The sequence below is a fragment of the Coturnix japonica genome, chromosome 18 (genome assembly GCF_054131305.1).
Source record: "Coturnix japonica strain WE chromosome 18, WE-NBRP24, whole genome shotgun sequence".
Classification (NCBI taxonomy): Eukaryota; Metazoa; Chordata; class Aves; order Galliformes; family Phasianidae; genus Coturnix; species Coturnix japonica.
Window position 1 is genome coordinate 5,715,477 of NC_140680.1, and position 18,410 is coordinate 5,733,886.

The 18,410-nt window shown below is 39.7% G+C and overlaps 1 protein-coding gene across 4 annotated transcripts; it reads right to left on the reverse strand.

The window, feature by feature from the left end:
* Positions 1-319: 319 nt before the first annotated feature.
* Positions 320-17,125, reverse strand: SPDL1 (spindle apparatus coiled-coil protein 1). Of its 4 annotated transcripts, XM_015875948.2 has the most exons (13): positions 17,081-17,125; positions 15,498-15,536; positions 13,814-13,992; positions 12,549-12,725; positions 11,807-12,001; positions 11,374-11,523; positions 10,784-10,882; positions 9,883-9,993; positions 7,615-7,755; positions 6,782-6,891; positions 6,424-6,611; positions 5,891-6,218; positions 320-1,166 (listed from the first exon to the last, which is right to left on the reverse strand). In XM_015875948.2, exons 3-13 carry the CDS (start codon positions 13,970-13,972, stop codon positions 1,016-1,018), a joined length of 1,809 nt encoding a protein of 602 aa, XP_015731434.2. In that variant the 5' UTR covers positions 13,973-13,992; positions 15,498-15,536; positions 17,081-17,125; the 3' UTR covers positions 320-1,015. The 4 variants fall into 4 exon arrangements, with proteins under 4 accessions (XP_015731434.2, XP_085374911.1, XP_032303423.2 ...); XM_085518785.1 differs by lacking the exon at positions 15,498-15,536; XM_032447532.2 differs by lacking the exon at positions 320-1,166 and having other exon boundaries at positions 5,457-6,218.
* Between the last annotated feature and the right edge of the window lie 1,285 nt (positions 17,126-18,410).

Sequence of the window (18,410 nt, forward strand, 5' to 3'; positions counted from 1 at the left end):
TCTACTTAAGGTTTCCTCTAATTGAAATTACCAAATTTGCTTATTTTATGTTAACAGCATCTCAGTGTATAGTAACAGCAAACAAAATGAGTCCTTTCACCATATGTGGAAAGAAACGATTTCTTCTTGTACTGTGAGAAGCCCAATTTCCTCCACGTAGCGTTAGTATCTGCAGTCAACATGAAAAAGAAAGAACTCTGCCGTGGGTATCTGCTCACCTGCTGGAATCAAATTACCACGAATTAAGATTCTCAGATTACAGTCATCATAGACAAGACTGAACGTTACAGTTCATTTCCTAAGAATGACACACAGCACATACAACACAATTTATCAGCTTTTATTAAGTTGCATCTCTTCAACAAAATGCTATCAAATACCTCTCAAAGAAATAGCAGAAAATATTTTGTCTCCATTGCAACAACTTTAGGAAGGAATAAAAAGGCAAAAGTTTATTTTAATTATTAGTAAGGATAAAGTTACAAAATAATACTGTCCCACCAAATGCATGAAGAGTGCCACACATTCAAGAGTTCCACACACTCAGCTGTCAGACTGACCTCACTGTGAAGGTGCAGTTAAATACCAGGGGGGAAACATTAAGAAATCTCAATCCAGGAAATGGAAGAAATTACATTTACTCCAATTACAAAGGAGTAATTACAGACAGCTTTGCTTTCTTCTGTCTACCATGGATTGCTCGGGGTTAACCCTCACAGTAGGCAGCTTCCATAGCAAGTGCTTGTCTTTCAGAATAGCACTGATTCAGACAAACAAGAACTAACAAGTGCTGAGAGTCTTAGCACCAGGCAACCCCTCAGGTCACACCGCTGGGGTACTTAGCAGGCTCCTCTGGGAAGTGAAGTCATCAAACGTGCACATCCCATTAATGCAGTTCGACTGTTCATTCAACAAGGCAGGTCACCATCCAAGTCAGGAACCTGCGTATTTATGTGCAAGAAGTATTTCCTGCTGCAACAGGACTCCAAGTAATTCAGGTTCCTCCCAGAAAGTTCTATTGCTGAGCACACTGTGTTTCAGGGGTTGGCTTAGAAGACACATACAATGTAGCATATTTTTCCTTTTGTCTTTTCTTCTTGGTTGTGATTACATTTTCCTTCTTATCTTCAGTTTCTGTAGCTTCAAATCTGGATTCAGTTGTTAACCTATAGGCAAAGCAACCATTCTAAATACACATTCACTTAATAAATAACAGCTAAAATAAAAGATTCAAGCAAAAATGAGCAAGCCAACCAGCATAGAGAGCATCCACATGCAAATTCAGAGCAAGCAGTGTTTGTATAATTCCTCCTCACATTCGGTAACTTCAATATTGCCTTTATGGTGTTTTTTTGCCTCTTATCTGCTGCAGTATCTGGCAAATAAAGCTCACTGAAAGTGGTGAGTGACTGACATCAGCCTTTAAGAAGAAAAACACGCTAACTGTGCCACGTAGGCAAAGGAAATCACATCACATGAAAACGGATCTCCACGTGAAATCAAGTCCCAGCAACATCATAAAGTTGAGCTTTTGTACTAACATTACAAAACAAAGAATCTACAACAAGCAATATCCTGGTTTCCAACCCAGCTCTGTATTACTGCCACTTTATCTTAGTTCCTGAAGATCTGAAAACATGAAGTGGGAAGTTTATCTTCAGGCTCAACATTACGTCATTTGTCCAGTGATTTGTTTTAATGCTGTTATGAATACAGCTGGGAACACAACAGCAATTGCCACAGAGCTGTTTAAAAGTTAAAAAGCATTTAGACCTCAGAACTATTTGATGCTTTAATTACTAAACACACAAATGTCATTAAAACTAATTTACAGCAGTATTTTCTCAATCTCCCACAAACAATTGACTATTACTGTTTCAAAAGCAAAACAAGTTACGGGTCGTCAAAAATTAAACATCATGTTACATGTCAACACAAATCTAATGTTGTCTCATCCCTGCATGTTATAAGGACTGTCTCAATACATGAGAAAGTAAGCATGGTTTGTTGTGCATATCCCCTAAGTCAGCTGTGTTTGCTCTGGCACTTGCTTTATAAGAAGCCCACACCTGTAATGCTGATGGGTAACCATCTTTCGTCCATAATCAGCTTTCCACCAGCTGCACTCCCTTATAGATGTGCTGCAACTCGCAAGTAGCCAAGTGCAAGGTCACCACAAGAACCACCAATTCAGAGAAGGAGTAAGGAGAAAACATACTCTTAGTAATTATCTCTTTGTTAGTGTTTAATCTGCATTTCAGTCTGTGCTACATTAGCATCTGTAATCAGAAACAGATACTTTGTGACCAGCCACTTTGGTGACTTCAGAAGCATTAAATACCTCAATTTAAGTCTACACTGAAGATACATTTAAGAACATACTTCAGTCACAGAACAAACAGGGCATGAAGTTATGTATTTATGTATTCATCACAGAAACCCACCCACTGTTACAGACAAGAGTTTTTTTCTCCACCACAGGTGAAAAGTAATTATAGGAACTGCATTAACTCAGACTTCAAGGGATATTGTCTTCAATGCAAAGAACTCTGAGAAGCAATATTGTCATCTTAATGCCATGACATTACTCCTGCACAGATACTTTGTGTTCCCATGGTAAATATTATAAAGACATTTAAAACAACCTTGAAACACACTTGCTATGATGAAAAGCAAATGAAAAGAGGTTTAAGAACAACCATTCAATATTATGTAACCTATTGAAGTAGAGACTTGGCATTCTCTTAATCAAATTCTTACTATATCAGGATATCTGGAATGAGATTCAGATTTTCAACCTGAAAGTTTTAGAGAAAGCTCATGCTCTGTGTAACCTATGGAACAGCTGAAGTCAGTTCAAAGCTACTATTTATTCTCAGTTTTCCTGAAGACCCAAACAAAACTGCTCATTACCATGCAATGAGCTGATAAGAAGTAATACTACTCAGCATACACTCACCTGTACTTTTCATTAGGGCTGTTCTGCTGACTGCTCAAGTCACCAAATTCATTGGGAATTCGGTCTAGCAGCTTCTCAGGAACATCATGAGTCATCTCCTATTTTTCAGTTCTACCATACAGTCCAATTCTTGTTGTGGACTAGGATTCAGTGCTCCTCCCTCCACACTTCCCTCAAGAAAGCTCAAATCACATTCTAAAGCCTGCCTGATACCGCAGCAGTTTAGCTGCAAGTTTCACAACTAAGTCACAGGTGAAGCGTTTGCACTGACTGAAGTTTATATTGAAGGTTTAAGTACTACAGCATGGCATCTTATTTCACAAAGCACTATAGTGGGACAGACAGTTCCCACTAAAGAAGCATTTCATGAATCAGTAGTTGACAAGGAAGAGATTCCAGTAACTTCACTGCCTTCCCTTGATGGAACTGCTCTGCTAAGAAGCTACTCACTTTCTGTTCCTTGACCTCTAACTGTACCTTGCTATTGTTGCCATTACAATGCTGAGTGGCCACAACACAGCAATACTAATTCAAGTGAAAAGCAAGCTAACCACAAGGAATCTGAGAGAACAGCTAAACCTGTGCACTGCATTTGTGTGGCAAGGTGATGGTGAGGGAAGGGGAGGGGCTGCAGGAGCAACCTCAAGGAGAAAGCCAGGGACCAGCCCACATTACAATAGAGCCAGCTCCAGAACAGGCCTGCTGCCAAAGCTGAGCCCACTGGCAGCACTGGTGGCATCTCTGTAAATAACATGAAGGATAAAAAAAACCCCAAAACATCACTGCACAGCAACTGCAGGGGAGAAGAGTTGAAAAAAACTTAAACAACACTGCAGACACCAGGGTCAGTAAGGAAGAAGGGGCAGGAGATGCTCCAAGCACCAGAGCAGAGATTCCCCTGCAGCCCATGAAAACAACTGTTGTTCTCTTGCTGCCCACAGAGTAACATCAGAGAAGATATGTAGCTCACGCTACAGCAGGCTGGAACTGTGGTTAGCAAGCAAGGAAATTTACTCCCAGTGGCTGTACATTCTGAGCATCCAGCTACTTGTTACTCCTAAACCAGGATTACAACACCTTCCCAACACCTTTTCCTAGGAATGAAGTTTGCAACCAACCCATCCATACTTAATATGGCTCATCTCTACAAACACCACAATATGCAAGTGCCAATTACACTTTTTCCTTTCCCCCAAACTCTCAATTTTTAGGTCCACATTCATACTCAATTTGCGCACACATTTTGCCCCCATCCATTTAGCAAGGACCCCATGAAGAGTTTTACTCACGTGCATCACATAAGCCTAAAGATCCTTTAGAAAACTAGACTCCCAAACACTCAGATTTTAATCTAGATTTCCTACTTAATATATCATAAAAAGTTAGGATTTAAGGGTTCCTCAGTGGTAACTTACAAGCTCATTAGGTGGGGATCAAATACTTCATCAATATGATGTCAAACATGACCAGAATCTTCCTTCTTGATTTACCCTTTACTCACTCTACTATCATTTCAAAACCAGATGTGGAGGTGGATTTATGGAGCGTAGGAAAAACGTTTTTCCCACTCCCCTGTTACATTTTATTTCTTATGTGTGCACAATTAAAACCTTTGTCTTCATCTTCTTTCACTTTTCCTATGCTCCCAAAACATCAGTGCCATAAAACATTTTCCTTTCCTCAGCCCCCCTCCAGCTCAGAAGAGGCCGACCTCCTCCATTCACATAACATTTTTCCAACAATTTACTGCCTGCAGTATTTTATCACCATCTTCAGAACAATATTAAAGTTACATTTCCATACCCAGTTTACACAACTGTTCCTTCATGCACACAGAACACCATAAATCCCTCCTCTCAGTATTTGCCACCCATGTCTGACCTCTCTGCTCTTTCCTCCTCAGGAAGGGTCCCTGCATACGCTGATGTAGCTGACTCAACTTCTCATTCCCTTGCAGTTTTTGCAGCCTGCTTTGGGGGACTACACTGTGCAGCTCCTTTAAACCTCTTAGTTACATCCAACGCAGCCACGAACAATTGATCTGAGGCAAAATAATCAACTACATATAAATGCTGTTTTGGATCAACTGTACAGAATTCAGGCTCGTTCATTCATCTTGGAAGCTGCTGACATTCTAGACTGCACAAACAGATCTGAAAGGTATTTGTTGTTAGGACCCGAAATATTATTCACACTAACATTTTCCCCTCAACCAAAGATACAGCCCTACCCTACTGCCCTCAACAATCTTTAAGCTTTCTTCAGTCTTGTTTCAAAGCACGCTTCAGGCTGTTCTGGAACAAACATGCACAAGGACTGCCTTAAGTCACTCTCCACTTATGAAATAAGATTAATCTTAGTTTTAACAGTTACATTTCAAGTTATCATGCATCCAGGTTAGCAAAGTCAGTGGCCTGCTAATATGAATTCATAGCACAATTAATATATAATCTTGTATACTGCAAGTCCTGTTAAGTTTACTACTCTTTATTTTTTTTACTCTTTTTTTTAGGCTTTAGCCTCAATCTGAAATTGAGGATGGCTAGAATAAGGTATGAAACTAAAGCATGATGCCTACAGATTGGGGCTGGTTTTTTTTAGACCTTAAGATGCAATGCAGTTACATGACAAAACAGTCTGACTTTCGAAAGAAAAGCAAAACAACCGAGTTGTAACAGTACATACACACCTTTAACCTTAACACCATTTCAAGAACAGTTACAGTTTCAAGAGTCTTTTTCATAAGCCACCATTTTAGTCTTTCTAAAAAGTTTTGAGAGGTTGAAGGTAGGCAGCTGGAGCTTAGGAATTACACGGCATGCAATACTGAGGAAACAGATAAACAAGTGGATAGCATAGTTCATGCAGCGAAAGAAAAGAGGTGCAGGTCTGTGCTGATTGCCTTGACCATATACAGAAGTTGACACTGACCTGGGGGCACTTGAAGTCAAAAAATTACTTCCGCTTCTGCAGTTGTCAAGACTGTCATCTTTAGTTTTAACTCTCTTCCTTTCAGGTTCAACTACCTTGTCCGTTGACTGAAGGCCTACATTGATCAGTGATGCTTCAAGCGTTTGTTTTTTGGACGAAGAATCAATTTGCTCTAAGTTGCTTGAAGTTGTCTTAGCTTCTTCCTTACTTGGAAGATGAGTGAGAGGAGCCTCATTCACTGAAGCATTTTTGCTGTCCAAATATTCACAAGTAGCATCCACTGGAATCTTCTCCCTTTTCTTTTTAATTTTAGTGACTTTAAGTAACTCTAAGGGGGAAAAAAAAAATAAGAGGAGTACTTTATGTACACAAAGATAACTTGTGGCTAACTTGTCTAACATGACATCCCTAACAGCCATTATTTAAAGAGCAATGTCTTACTTCCACACAAACTGTTTTTCTTAAGAATAGTACTGGGCAGGATGGTTGAAAAAAACTGGTTTTTTTTCTCTGCATGGAAAATAATTGTTTACCTTCAGGTTCATATTTCATTTTTAATTCATCCAGCATAACTCGCAAATTCATGTTCTCACTCTGACAAGCTTGCAACTGCCTCTCATTTGTAAAGAGTTTTCTTTCAACTTCCAGAACTCTTTGGCTCTCGTACAAAGCTTTCATCCTCTGCAAAGATAGTTCATTTTTCAAGGTTTCTGTTTCCTTGCTGGGTGGGAAGAAAATACAGCCATTCAAACATTATTTTTCAGACAGCAAGTACAGAGTCAACTACACATTCAACTGCTCCAAATAAAGTTCACCTTTAAAATTCACCAGTAGGAACGCAAAAAAAGCATCTTCCAGTGAAATTAAAGCTTCTACCTCAATTTTACTTACTTTGAGTTGTCGAGTTTCATTTGCAGCAAGTCTGCGTAGTAACCATCTTCAGACTCTCCTCCTTTTGAGCTGGTACTCGCTCTACATTCTTCCATATTCTCATATAAAGTCTCATGAAATGAAAAAATCAAGCTTTTAACTAGTGAACTTTCAGAAGTAAATTAGCTCAGTCCTTGGGTCAAGTTCTCTATTGAAGCCTTGTTGTAGAAGCATTTAAACATACAAGAACACTCAGAAGAACTTGCTGTTGTCAAACAGCGCTAAAACTAGCAGTTCTCTCTCACAATATAAGGAGAGGAAGAAAAAAAAAATTAAGAAGCAAGCTCCCAAATCCAAAAGGTTTCCAAACAGAATTGTAAAATATTATCTTCCTCTTTTACTTCAAAACACAGAATGTTTAGATTACCCTTGAAAAATCTGCCTTATTTCTATGCTTCAACAGCTAGACACTCAGAGGTAAAGAACAAACTATGTTACTGAATAGCCAAAGTCATTTACAGTTTTTAGCTGAGAAGTTGACATCACACTGAAGACATTACAGGTGTAGCCAGTGTTTAATAACATTCATCAGTATGATGGTACATTAGGCTCACTTCTTTTTTGCTATTTGAAAACACTACTCAGGTTTACAACTGTCCCACAGATCTCAGACCCTCGTATCAGTCAACAGATACAAGTACTGTTGATAGCTATTTGAAACAGTCTTTTTCTTTCCTATTTATGGCACAGAGAAAAATAAATACCTATCAAGTTTACGCATAACAGTTTTTTTTCATAGTTACTCTTGTGCATTAGCTCCCAATTGTAACTCCACTTAATCACAGCCCACATACCTTGAATTTTTCTAGTTGCCTCACTTTCACAAGAAGATCTTCGATTTCACCGTTCTTTTGCTCCAACATTGACTGTAAGCGTTCCAGCTGCTCAAATTCTGCCTGAGAACCTTTCATCTGTAACAAGGTAGCCATTTGCAGCTGGAAAAAAGGGTATTAAATCCTTAGAACCAGCACTGGGTTAAGTGACAGAAATTATCAACCTCTTTCCCTGAAAGCTTAGGCTATCCAAGCCCTGTGCTGCTGTGAATACAGAACAGCACTGAATGCTTAAATGCACCTCTGACAATAAAACAGTGTCAACCTAAGACAACGTAAATACTAACAATCTTCCAGACAGATAAAGGCTTCCTGAACTCAGCATAGTCCTGAGGTGCTCTTTCTCCTCAACAACTAAGGAGTCTATAAATATGCTGCCAAAGATGTACACAAGACATTTCACAGCAAACTTAAACTTCATGTAAAGAAGAGCCCCACTACAGCCCAGCCTTGAGAGCTAAACGTATCTATGAAAAACTTCTCACTTAAGATACTTCAACACCCCAAAAAGTCAAGAAAAAACAAACAAAAACAAACATACCTCTTTTTTTTTTTGCATTTCTAACTCTGAGGAACAGATGTTAATTTAAGTTTATATTCTGTATCACGCATCCCAAAATGTCACCCTTCCAAGCAAAGAAATATCCTTTTTCATTACAAAAGGAAAACCATATCCAAGTCTAATATTTACAGCAGAATTTCTTGACACTTAGTATCACAGCAACACAATACAAGGTCCATATCACAGTCAGCAACAAATGGCACATTGGGCATTCAAACAACTGGAAAAAGGACATTCTGGGATGTACACATGCAATTAATGAGAACTGTAGCATTCTCACCAGACAAATCAGTGTAGATAGAACAACACTGTAAGACACACAGGAGAAGTCCCAGAGAAAGGATCAACCGAAGCAAGTTAGACTGCAGGATAGCCAAGAAAACTGCAGAAGAATGTTTACCCTACACCATCTTCTGTATTTCAAATAGAAAATAAAGGATATTAATGGTTATGTGTTCAAATTGGAATTAAAAACTATTCAATCATCTCCTCCTTGTAACCTGTACAAGCAGGAAAGAGGAACACAACATTTTAAACCCTGCTGACTGACTAAAACTGTACCTATTTCCTCCGAAGGATGTAGAAACCTGATGTTTCCACTGCACTTAAGTGTTCACTTGTTAATGAGGCTAAGAGGGCAGCTTGAGCTATTGAAATCACAAATACCAACATTAAGAGAACAGGGACACCAATTTATTTCAGTCCCAGATGAAGTCTTTCAGAATATAACATTCATAACTAGTTGAATGGTTGTCTCCTACACCACAGGAGGAGAAAGGGAGATTCTATGTAACTTTAGTGATCTTTCTCAGACATTTTATTTACTTCATCTTTAGTTGCCACTGCAAAGTTCCAATTAAAAGCTTCTGCTGTATCAGTAATTTTTATTGTCGTTTAGGTTGCTTTACTTAATTCCAACTTAAATTAAGCTACACATCTATATATGCAGCGCTACTCATGATCATCACTTATGCTTCAGCACTGTTCTCAGACAAGACATATGATCAAACTCAAAGAATCCACTTGTACTGAGAGATTAGAAAGCCAACATGAAAACAGATGGCAGTTTTACAAGATAAGGTAAATGGGATGCTGCAAAACAGCTTCTGCTAACTATCTCAACAATATTTATTAACTTACAAGCTGCCAACCTAAGAGAACAGTCTAAATGAAACAGTTATCAGAAAAACTTAGAACTCTTGTGCTTGCATTGAGTAGAGGGAAAAGCAGGAAGACAACATCCAAGAAAGCAGCTCAGGGGGAAGAAGGTGTAATCACGGGAGGAAGTTAAATCTGTTTACTCCTAACAACCTCAATTAAAACACAGATAAGTTACTGACATACTATAAGGACAAAAAACAAAGCAACAGGCAAGACAAACTGACAGCTAGTTTGACTGACAGAAGCTGTTATACTTTACCCAGTAAACAACTACAGCTAAAGTAAGCACAGCTCCTTCAGTGTAACTTGGCATTCTAGAATATAGTGGCACTGGAAAAAGACTGATGTGCTCTACTTGAGTTGAATAGCAGTGCCATACCTCCTGCTCCTCCCCACCCATCCACCCAGCCTGCTGTTACCACACTTGAAACAGAATTAGACCTCTTAACCTACATTGTCTTATCAGACCCCAAGGAAACCCTGGAGCATTACAGTGATAATCATACCTTCATTCTTTGCAATTGTTCTCTAGTGAATGCATGTTGTTTTTGTAGTGACTGATATTTTATTTTCACACTGATCAGCTGTCGTTCCATTTCTGCCCTACGGTCCTCCACCTATAGAACATTTTTCACAATTATTACTATGTAAATGATAACATTTTGTCATTTGGACTCTGACTTTTAAGAGAAGGTGCCTAGAAATTGATGTTGGCTCTGAAAATACTGCTTTCCCATCAGCAGGGTGCTATTGGCATCACTTTTGAGACAAATAGTGAATAGATAGCACTGCAAGCAGCTGAAGCCCATGGGTAAAATAAAAGAGATTTCTTTGTGCTTTTGATATTGGAATAACTAATATTTTAGAAGCATCAGCATTACTATAGATTTGTTCATTTAAAACAGAAAAAGCAATTAAAAATACATATGAACAGTGCATCAACTCAAGTCATTCACTGAGCATGGTCACAAAAGGCTGGCATTCAATACCAGCTCTTATTCAAAGGCTAGTTCACAAACCCTACCACACACTCTAACATGCAGCCATTTTTCAACACCTTTAAAAAACAGTATTTAGGTTTTTTGACATTTATCTTCTGCATTAAAGAAAGATTACCAGCTGAGTAAAACTCTTCAGAGCCAAGAGCTGCAGACTGCCATCTTTCATCTTGACAACCAGTCACCTTTAATGACTTTGCTCCCCTACCTTAGAAAATGCATAAAACTTCTTTTCTACAGGCATTCCTAAACAATTCAATATTGAAGAATTATTTGAAGAACAGATACCCATGCCAGACAGATCAGGTAGAAGTAATCAGTTGTTGCACCAAAACCAAGTTTCTATTCTTACAATGAAGTACATCTTCCATCCTCTGAATATTCGCAGATACCCATGGCATAACTTTACCTCAGCAAAGAGAGAATTGCCTTTGCTTGTAGGATCCAAAGATTGCTGCACCACATGATCCAGCTGAACCTGAAGCTCTTGATTAGCTTCACGAGCTTTCTAGATTTGAGCAAAGAGAGCATTACTTCAATATGCACTACATCAGATTCATAATAATTTGAGCAGTTTTAATATGTTAATTTCTTCTCATTTTATACAAGCAACCTTGTACCACAGCATTTAGTTGTATATATAGTTCTAGACATAAAGACTGTGCAAGCTGTTTCACTAGAAGGCCTAGTATTCCACTTGCTCTTCAAGACAAGAGCTTCAATAAACCCTTGATAGAAAGGCTCGGAGCTTTATCAGCTAGAACAATGATGCAGGCTACAGGACATCAGTATACACAGAATATACAGTATATACAGAACATCAGTACAGAAATAACTTGCTAACAAGTAACATTGATTAACTAAGCATAATTTAGCCTATACATCCTCTCTTTTTCCAACTCCGTTAGAAGTCCCCTCAGGGCTCCTCTTATTTCAATGAAAATCTAGCACCAGCTACTTGTGGAACTCAGGGATTATTCAGCACTTTTGAATAATTACCTCCAGTGCATTACAGTAAGAAACAACTTCTTTTTCCCTCTCTTCTTTTTCTCCTTGTAGACGCTCCAGCTGATTACGTAAATTACTATTTATGAGTTCAAGTTGTTCTTTGCTGTACTGCAGTTCATTCAGCTTTTCTTCAACATTGGCCTAAATAAAAAAAAAAAAAATCAAGCATGAAATAACTTCCTAAACAGTTTCAAGAAAAGTAGGCCAAGGAGCCAAACAGGTTTGGTGCTAATAAGTACTATTAATGCAAAAATATTGCACTGAAGCAATTGTATTAAAGTATACCTAAGGTTACTAAGCTTTTTTGGTGGATATTTTCTTTCTACAAGGCCAATCCAAATAGCAAAATGTACACAGCACTTAAAAACTCAATGAGAAAATCAAGTAGCTCACACTCCTGTTCATCAATTGCTAAATCCCATACCTTCACACTTTCCAGCTCTGTGAGCTCCATCTGAAGATTGAGCATTTCTGAAGACATGGTTTCATGCACACGTTCAGACATCATGTGTAACTCTTCTGTTTTGGCAGCAATTATTTCCTTCTGATGGTCCACTTTGTGTCTCAATTGTTTCTCAGAGAGCCGGGTTTCATCCAGTTCTGCCTTCAGGTTCTCCAACTTAAAGACATTTGACAACTAAGTAAACTCATTTTATAATGAAACAGTCAAAAGCACAATACTTCTGGCTCACATTCTAACTGTAGAAATGCCTTATAACTACAACTTAAGGGTCAGCTCTTAAAAATAAGCTTTAAAATCAGATGCAATTCAATGTAGATGTGTTTTTTTTTCTTTTTAAACTAAATGCTAAATGAGCTCTTATCTTAATGCCAATAGTTTGGTCCTGTGACAACATTTTTGACAAGTTGCAGAATGTGTTTACTCCGCTCTTCAATCAACAGCTTCAGCCTTATTTTCCTGAAGTTTTTACTCAAGTTCTAATTTGCATAAAAGCCATCATGATAATTTTAACTCTTGTGTAACAGTAGCTGGAAATAAAGCATAAGCTCAGTTCAAAATTGAACTGCTGAACTCATGGCCAACTAAAGCATGACTACACAATACAGCCGTTAAATATGTCTGGTGACGAGTACACACTCCTGAGTATAACAATACTTTTTGGAATGCTATTAGCAACATTTTATTTGTATATTAGATACTAAACCTTGCATTTAAGGTCATTGACTTCTTGTCCATGAGCTCTGGCAAGTTGTTCTTTCTGTTTATCAAGTTGCACATTTTGCTGTTGCTTGAGGGCATCACATTCAAAACTCAGGCTTTCCAACATCCTATTCTTAAGTTCGATTTCTCTCTGAAGAGAGTATTTCTCTTGTTCAAATATCTAAAAGAAATAACACAGTAATAAGTCTAAACAAAACATTCATGGAGAACAATTCACTGAATAAAGGTTCAACACCAAGACCCTGGCTACTAAAAGCCTGTAATTCATTCAACCTTCCGCTGAAGTTTTGTGCAATACAAAAGCACACAATTCCCTCTCCTGGACCTTGAAACTTAAGTTCCTTGTTGATCTAGTTCACACAAGCCTAGCTCAGATTTGCTCAAGCCTATAGTGGTAGAATGCAACCCACGGGTGCAGCTTCACAGAGCAATACCACACCAGGCTGCCTGCACAGAAGGATCATCCTGTCATGCCTTCTTATCACTTGTGATTTCCAACTGCCTCCCTTGCCCTAAGCCTGCTAATGGCAAACCAATCAAAATAAGTTATTAGTGCTCATCCACAACAGCAGGGTGCTACAACACGACAGCTGGCCAGGAGAAAAATACACATTTTAGCTTTAGCACAAGGGAAGGGACAGCAGTGCAGAGCTAGGAGCAGATAAAGAGAAACAGAACATTTGAATATTATTTGAGAATAAACAAATCAAAGTTAAACCATTTAACATAGTAGAAAAGACTCCTTAACACTTCAGTTTTCTTTCACAATTATCTAGAAGATACTCGCCTACTTCTAGGCTGTAAAGAAATGTACTAAAATTCAGAGTCCTTTGGTATTTAGAAAATTTGGAGTGTGTAAAGCAAATGAAACCAATTTTACCACCTCGCCAGTCAAAAACCTTCTTTACAGCTTTAAGCAGCATAAAGGTTGCAAAGCAAGCAAAACATAAATCAAGTGTTCAACAGACCCAACACATGCTCACTTCAGCAACTACTATTCATGTACATAAGAGGTAATTAATCCTACATGGTACTGAGCATTTGATGCAGAATGCGCTCTGAAACTATGTCCAGCTAGATAAAGTTGTGCTCATTATCTCAAAACATCGATCAAAAGTCCTCTCAATATTTAAAATAAGAAGTTCAATGAAAATCCATCTGGAAAATCTAGAAGGTATTTAAAACACTTGTGACTTTCAGAAAACAGAAGTAACTTCTTAATCTTTTACTTCAAGTTTAGAGCCTCACCTCAGTCTTCTCTGTTAATTCACGACGTATTTGATCCAACTGATTTTGAATTTCATTCTGAGACTCCAGTAAGTGTAAGCCATATTGTGCAGCCTTTCTTCGCTCGTTCTCTGCTTCTTTCAGTTGTTGTCTAAGATTTAGAATGGTCTCTGTCTCCATTTTTTTCTTCCTTTTATTGCCTCAATTTGGAAAGAAAAAATGGTTACAATCATAGCCAACCTGTGAAAGCAGTACAACTGAGCAAAGTTACTGTATTTCTGTGCCTTATTATGGTACAGAGGTACAGGCTGCATCAACACAAGACAAAAGGTGGTTAGCTCCCTAATAAGCAATCCCACTAATAATAAAATGGTCACTTTGTCTACTTGGTGATGACTGCAGAGCAGGAATAGCATATGGTGCAGCAACTCCTGCATACCCTGGGTCAGTTCCTGACATCGCAGGGACTTCAGCAGAATCAGAGATACCCAGCACAGAGCTATCTCAACAGAGAAGGCCAAAAACAATTATGCACGTGACTGATGTCTTCCACATTACCATAAATAAAACCATATGAACCATAACATTACTTGTGTACACAGTAACGCAAGTCTTAGAAAACTCATTGATTTCTATCTTCATCTCCAAACATATGACACAAGGGATGATTTTTCAGGAAGAAAAAAAATGATTCCAAGCAAAATACTAAAATAACGAAGTTCAACTCAAACTTGTACCAATTGCTTGCACGACTGCTGACTCTTAAGCCTACTAAATCCATGCAGTACAAAACAATCCCATTAGAGCAGAGATCTCTAAGTAACTTGAGCTCCTGAGCCATGTAAGCCAGTATTTGCTCAGAAAGCACACAGTAACAACAAATACAGCAACTACGGCTGATTCTGCAGAGCCAACGTTCCCAATTTTTACACCACTTAAAAAAAATAATCAAATTCACTCTTCAAGATTTTACTGTCCTTCATTCTTACAGGCTGACAGCCACAAGGACACTCAATGCACAAGATGCTGCTCTTAATGCACTGCAAATTTTACTGGTGAATACAGTTAAGATCATAGTTAAGCTTACAGTGTAACGTCTTCATTTTCCACAAGCTTTTGTGTACCAAAAAATAATCCCACTCGACTTCCTCAGCTTCCTTTATAAAGATATTACTTTAACAGACAGAAATCCACTGCACCAGAACCCTGTGAGTTCATTTCACAGGGCCAAGATGGAAATCAGAGAGCACTCATTTTCCCTCATTTCTTCTTTCTGTTAAACTTGGAAACTAATTTTTCATGTCTACTTACTGCAGTACTTGAATTAGCAGTTCTACACCCCTAACCTGAAATAAATCTTAAAAGATATAGATTTGCCAGATATGTATATTTAAGAAGAACCTATAACACGACAGCATTCTATAGAACACTGTATAACACTATAGAACTACAGGGCCACATACATTGCATAGAATTTAATCTTTACACAATTCTTGTTAAAGACATGAAGGCAGCGTAAGGAAAACTAGACAAAACTCCTTGCAGGCACTTGCACCAAAGGGCATTAATTAATTCTTACTTAATAAACAGAAATTAAAAATAATAAAGTAACTTATTTGCTCCAAAAGAAACACGTGACAATTACAGGTAAAATAATTTAACTGCTCCTGGATTGCATTAAATTTCAGTAATATTTTTAACTCACCTTCAGAAGTTCATTCAAGCTTTGCTTAACATTTATGCCCTGGAAAAAAAAAAAAAAAACAACAACAAACACAGCTGTGCAGTGCATATAAAGCACAAATGGCTGTTACCTTCACAGCAATCCTTGTCTTATGAGCTCTACGACTGTGGCTGCCTTGTGGAAATGAGATCAGCTGCTAAAACCCCACAGAAAGGCCGATCTCACTCTACCCTCTGTTAAGGCAGCTGTCAGACAGCACAGGAGCAGCTACATCAGGCACTGCTGCCAAAGGAAAGACACACTGCAATCGTTCCCAAGTTGGAAGCAGGGCTGCACCCAGGGCCGCCTCCTCCCAGCACCAACGGCATTTTTAAGTTTAATTTAACTTGTGAATTTGCCTCGAAACCATCCAGTTCTTCTTCAGTCTCTCTGCTATTTCCCACAGTTTCAAAGACAAGATCTTTTGGCTGTCAATAGGTTAGATACTGGATAACACCAGCAGAGCGTTATGAAATTAAACATTCTAACAGATGCTTAAAAAGAATTAAAATCGGTTCCCTATTCACAAACTTCTTCAGCAGAAGAATGTCTTCAGGATAACGGGGAACACCAGCTTTTTACCGTCTATTTTGGATGCACTCAATCGGACCAGGAATCACAGAATCACAGAATTGTAGGGGTTGGAAGGGACCTCTAGAGATCATCGAGTCCAACCCCCCTGCCAAAGCAGGCTCCCTACACCATGTCACACAGGTCGGCGTCCAGGCGGGTCTTAAATATCTTCAGAGAAGGAGACTCCACCACCTCCCTGTGCAGCCTGTTCCAGTGCTCCGTCACCCTCACTGTAAAGAAGTTCTTCTGCACATTCATATGGAACTTCCTATGCTGTACTTTCATCCCATTACCCCTAGTCCTATCCCCACGCACTACTGAAAAGAGACCAGGCTCACCACTATGGCTCCCACACCTCAGGTATTTATAAACCTGGATCAAGTCCACTCTCAGTCTTCTTTTCTCAAGGCTAAACAGACCCAGTTCCCAAAGTCTCTCCTCATAGTGGAGATGCCCCAGGCCCTTCACCATCTTAGTAACCCTCTGCTGGACTCTTTCCAAGAGATCCCTGTCTTTTTTGTACTGGGGAGCCCAGAACTGGACACAATATTCCAGATGAGGCCTCACCAGGGCAGAGTAGAGGGGGAGGATCACCTCCTTTGACCTGCTGGACACCCTCTTTTTAATACACCCCAGTATGCCATTGGCTTTTTTGGCTACAAGGGCACACTGCTGGCTCAGGAAGTGCTGGTGTAGGGAATAGATTGTTTCTCCAGGTTCTCCATGAGGTTTAATTAAAGTGTTCAGGCGTTAACAGCACAGCAGCGCTCAGCAGCCCTGCGGCGGCTGAAGAACCAAGAGCCGCTGCCACAAAGGCGGCATCACGGCCTGGAGGCCGCGGGGCTCCGCGTCTGAGCGAGGAGAGTAAACAAGTGCTGCTAAACGCCCCCCAGGACCCCCCTCAGTCCTATCGCTCACAAAAACCCTCCTCCAGAAGGAAAATAACAGGAAAGCAGCAAAACTCTCACATAAAACCCAGCCCCGCCGGTTACCTCAGCGCACAGCCCGCCCCGCCGCCATCATTCAAACTCGGCTCCACCGCCCCGCCTCGAGTATCGCGAGAGCCGCCCTCAGCAGCCCCGCTGTGGCGACCGTTAGTGGAGCGGGGGTGGGAGCGCGGCTGTGAGGGAGCGCGAGGGGTGTGTGCGTGTGTGTGTGTGTGTGTGGACGGGAGGCTGTGAGAAGAGAAATGAACAGTTTAATTTGAGTTTACCCGGCTGTTCGTGGCTGGAGTGTCGTATCGCTGTATCCTGGCGGTATCTTGTTTAGCTCCGAGGTCTCACGCTGCAGTGCTTCGTTCAAAGAGCACAGAGTAAGTGGTGAGGTACAGAAAGTGCTGTAAATCACTGAGGAGTGCTGCAAAGCAGAAGGGCCATCTGCTGTACCCCAATGTATTTTAGGGGGGAGTTTAGGTCTTGACAGTAGAGCACGTTAAGTATCACCTTTGTGCCTTTCCCATTCCTCAGCAGGGACTCTTGTCCCCAAGGAAACCTTAATGATGAACCAAACTGTGCTCTCACCTCTGTGGAACTTACCCTCAAATTCCTTATTAATCTGAGAAACAAATTCCAGAGCTTACAGCACAGGGATTAACTGCACTTGCTCCTGTTTGCTCTGTTCTCCACAGCATGTAGTGGGCTCTGCTCATCATCCTTTCCTGGGATGCCAGGCAGGAATTTGATAGCAGTAGGTTGTACAGAATTCAGAGCTGTGAACCACCACAAAAGAGCAAAACTCATCAGCCGGACCGTTTCATTGTGCATTTATATTGGTCAAATCCAAGCTGCTACAGTAAAACATGGGCACTGCTGCCATTTCCTTTGCTCTAAAAGGAAGCCTGGGGAATGTTAATCTTTAAAGCAGTGGTTAAATGTTTAATTTATGTATGTTTGCACCCTCTCCAATAACATCAGTGAGAATGGAAGATTTGTTCTCATATCTAACATAGCATATACAAGAACAGCCCCTGAATAGGAACACACCAAAGCAAATTCTGCCTTTAGGGAGCTCTACCTCGTGTAATGCAAAGCTAAATACAAGCAACAGGCTGTAAGTAAGTGCACGGGTAACAATCCTATTTGCAGTAACCGAGACAAAAATAGATGTCTTATGATAACTGGGGCTTGGAAAATAAGCATATGGTACAGAACTCTATGGAGGCAGTAAAAATGGAATGCTCAGAACCATATATCACTATATATACTTTTTAATCAAAGCGTGTGGGTCTAGCTTGTGTCAACAGAAAATTGATTAAGAGTTAAATGCAGAATGGTCTAGACAGGCAAGAATGCCAAGTTGATTAAAGCAGGGTCAGGAAGCAGG

Bases quoted from the DNA above. Each gene is read 5' to 3' on its own strand.
- SPDL1 (XM_085518784.1), bottom strand. From the start codon at position 13,972: ATGGAGACAGAGACCATTCTAAATCTTAGACAACAACTGAAAGAAGCA. The intron at 12,002-12,548 runs GTTTAGTATCTA...AATGTCTTTAAG, and splicing joins TCAATGACCTTAAATGCAAG to TTGGAGAACCTGAAGGCAGA. The intron at 6,219-6,423 runs GTAAACAATTAT...TTTCCCCCTTAG, and splicing joins AATGAAATATGAACCTGAAG to AGTTACTTAAAGTCACTAAA.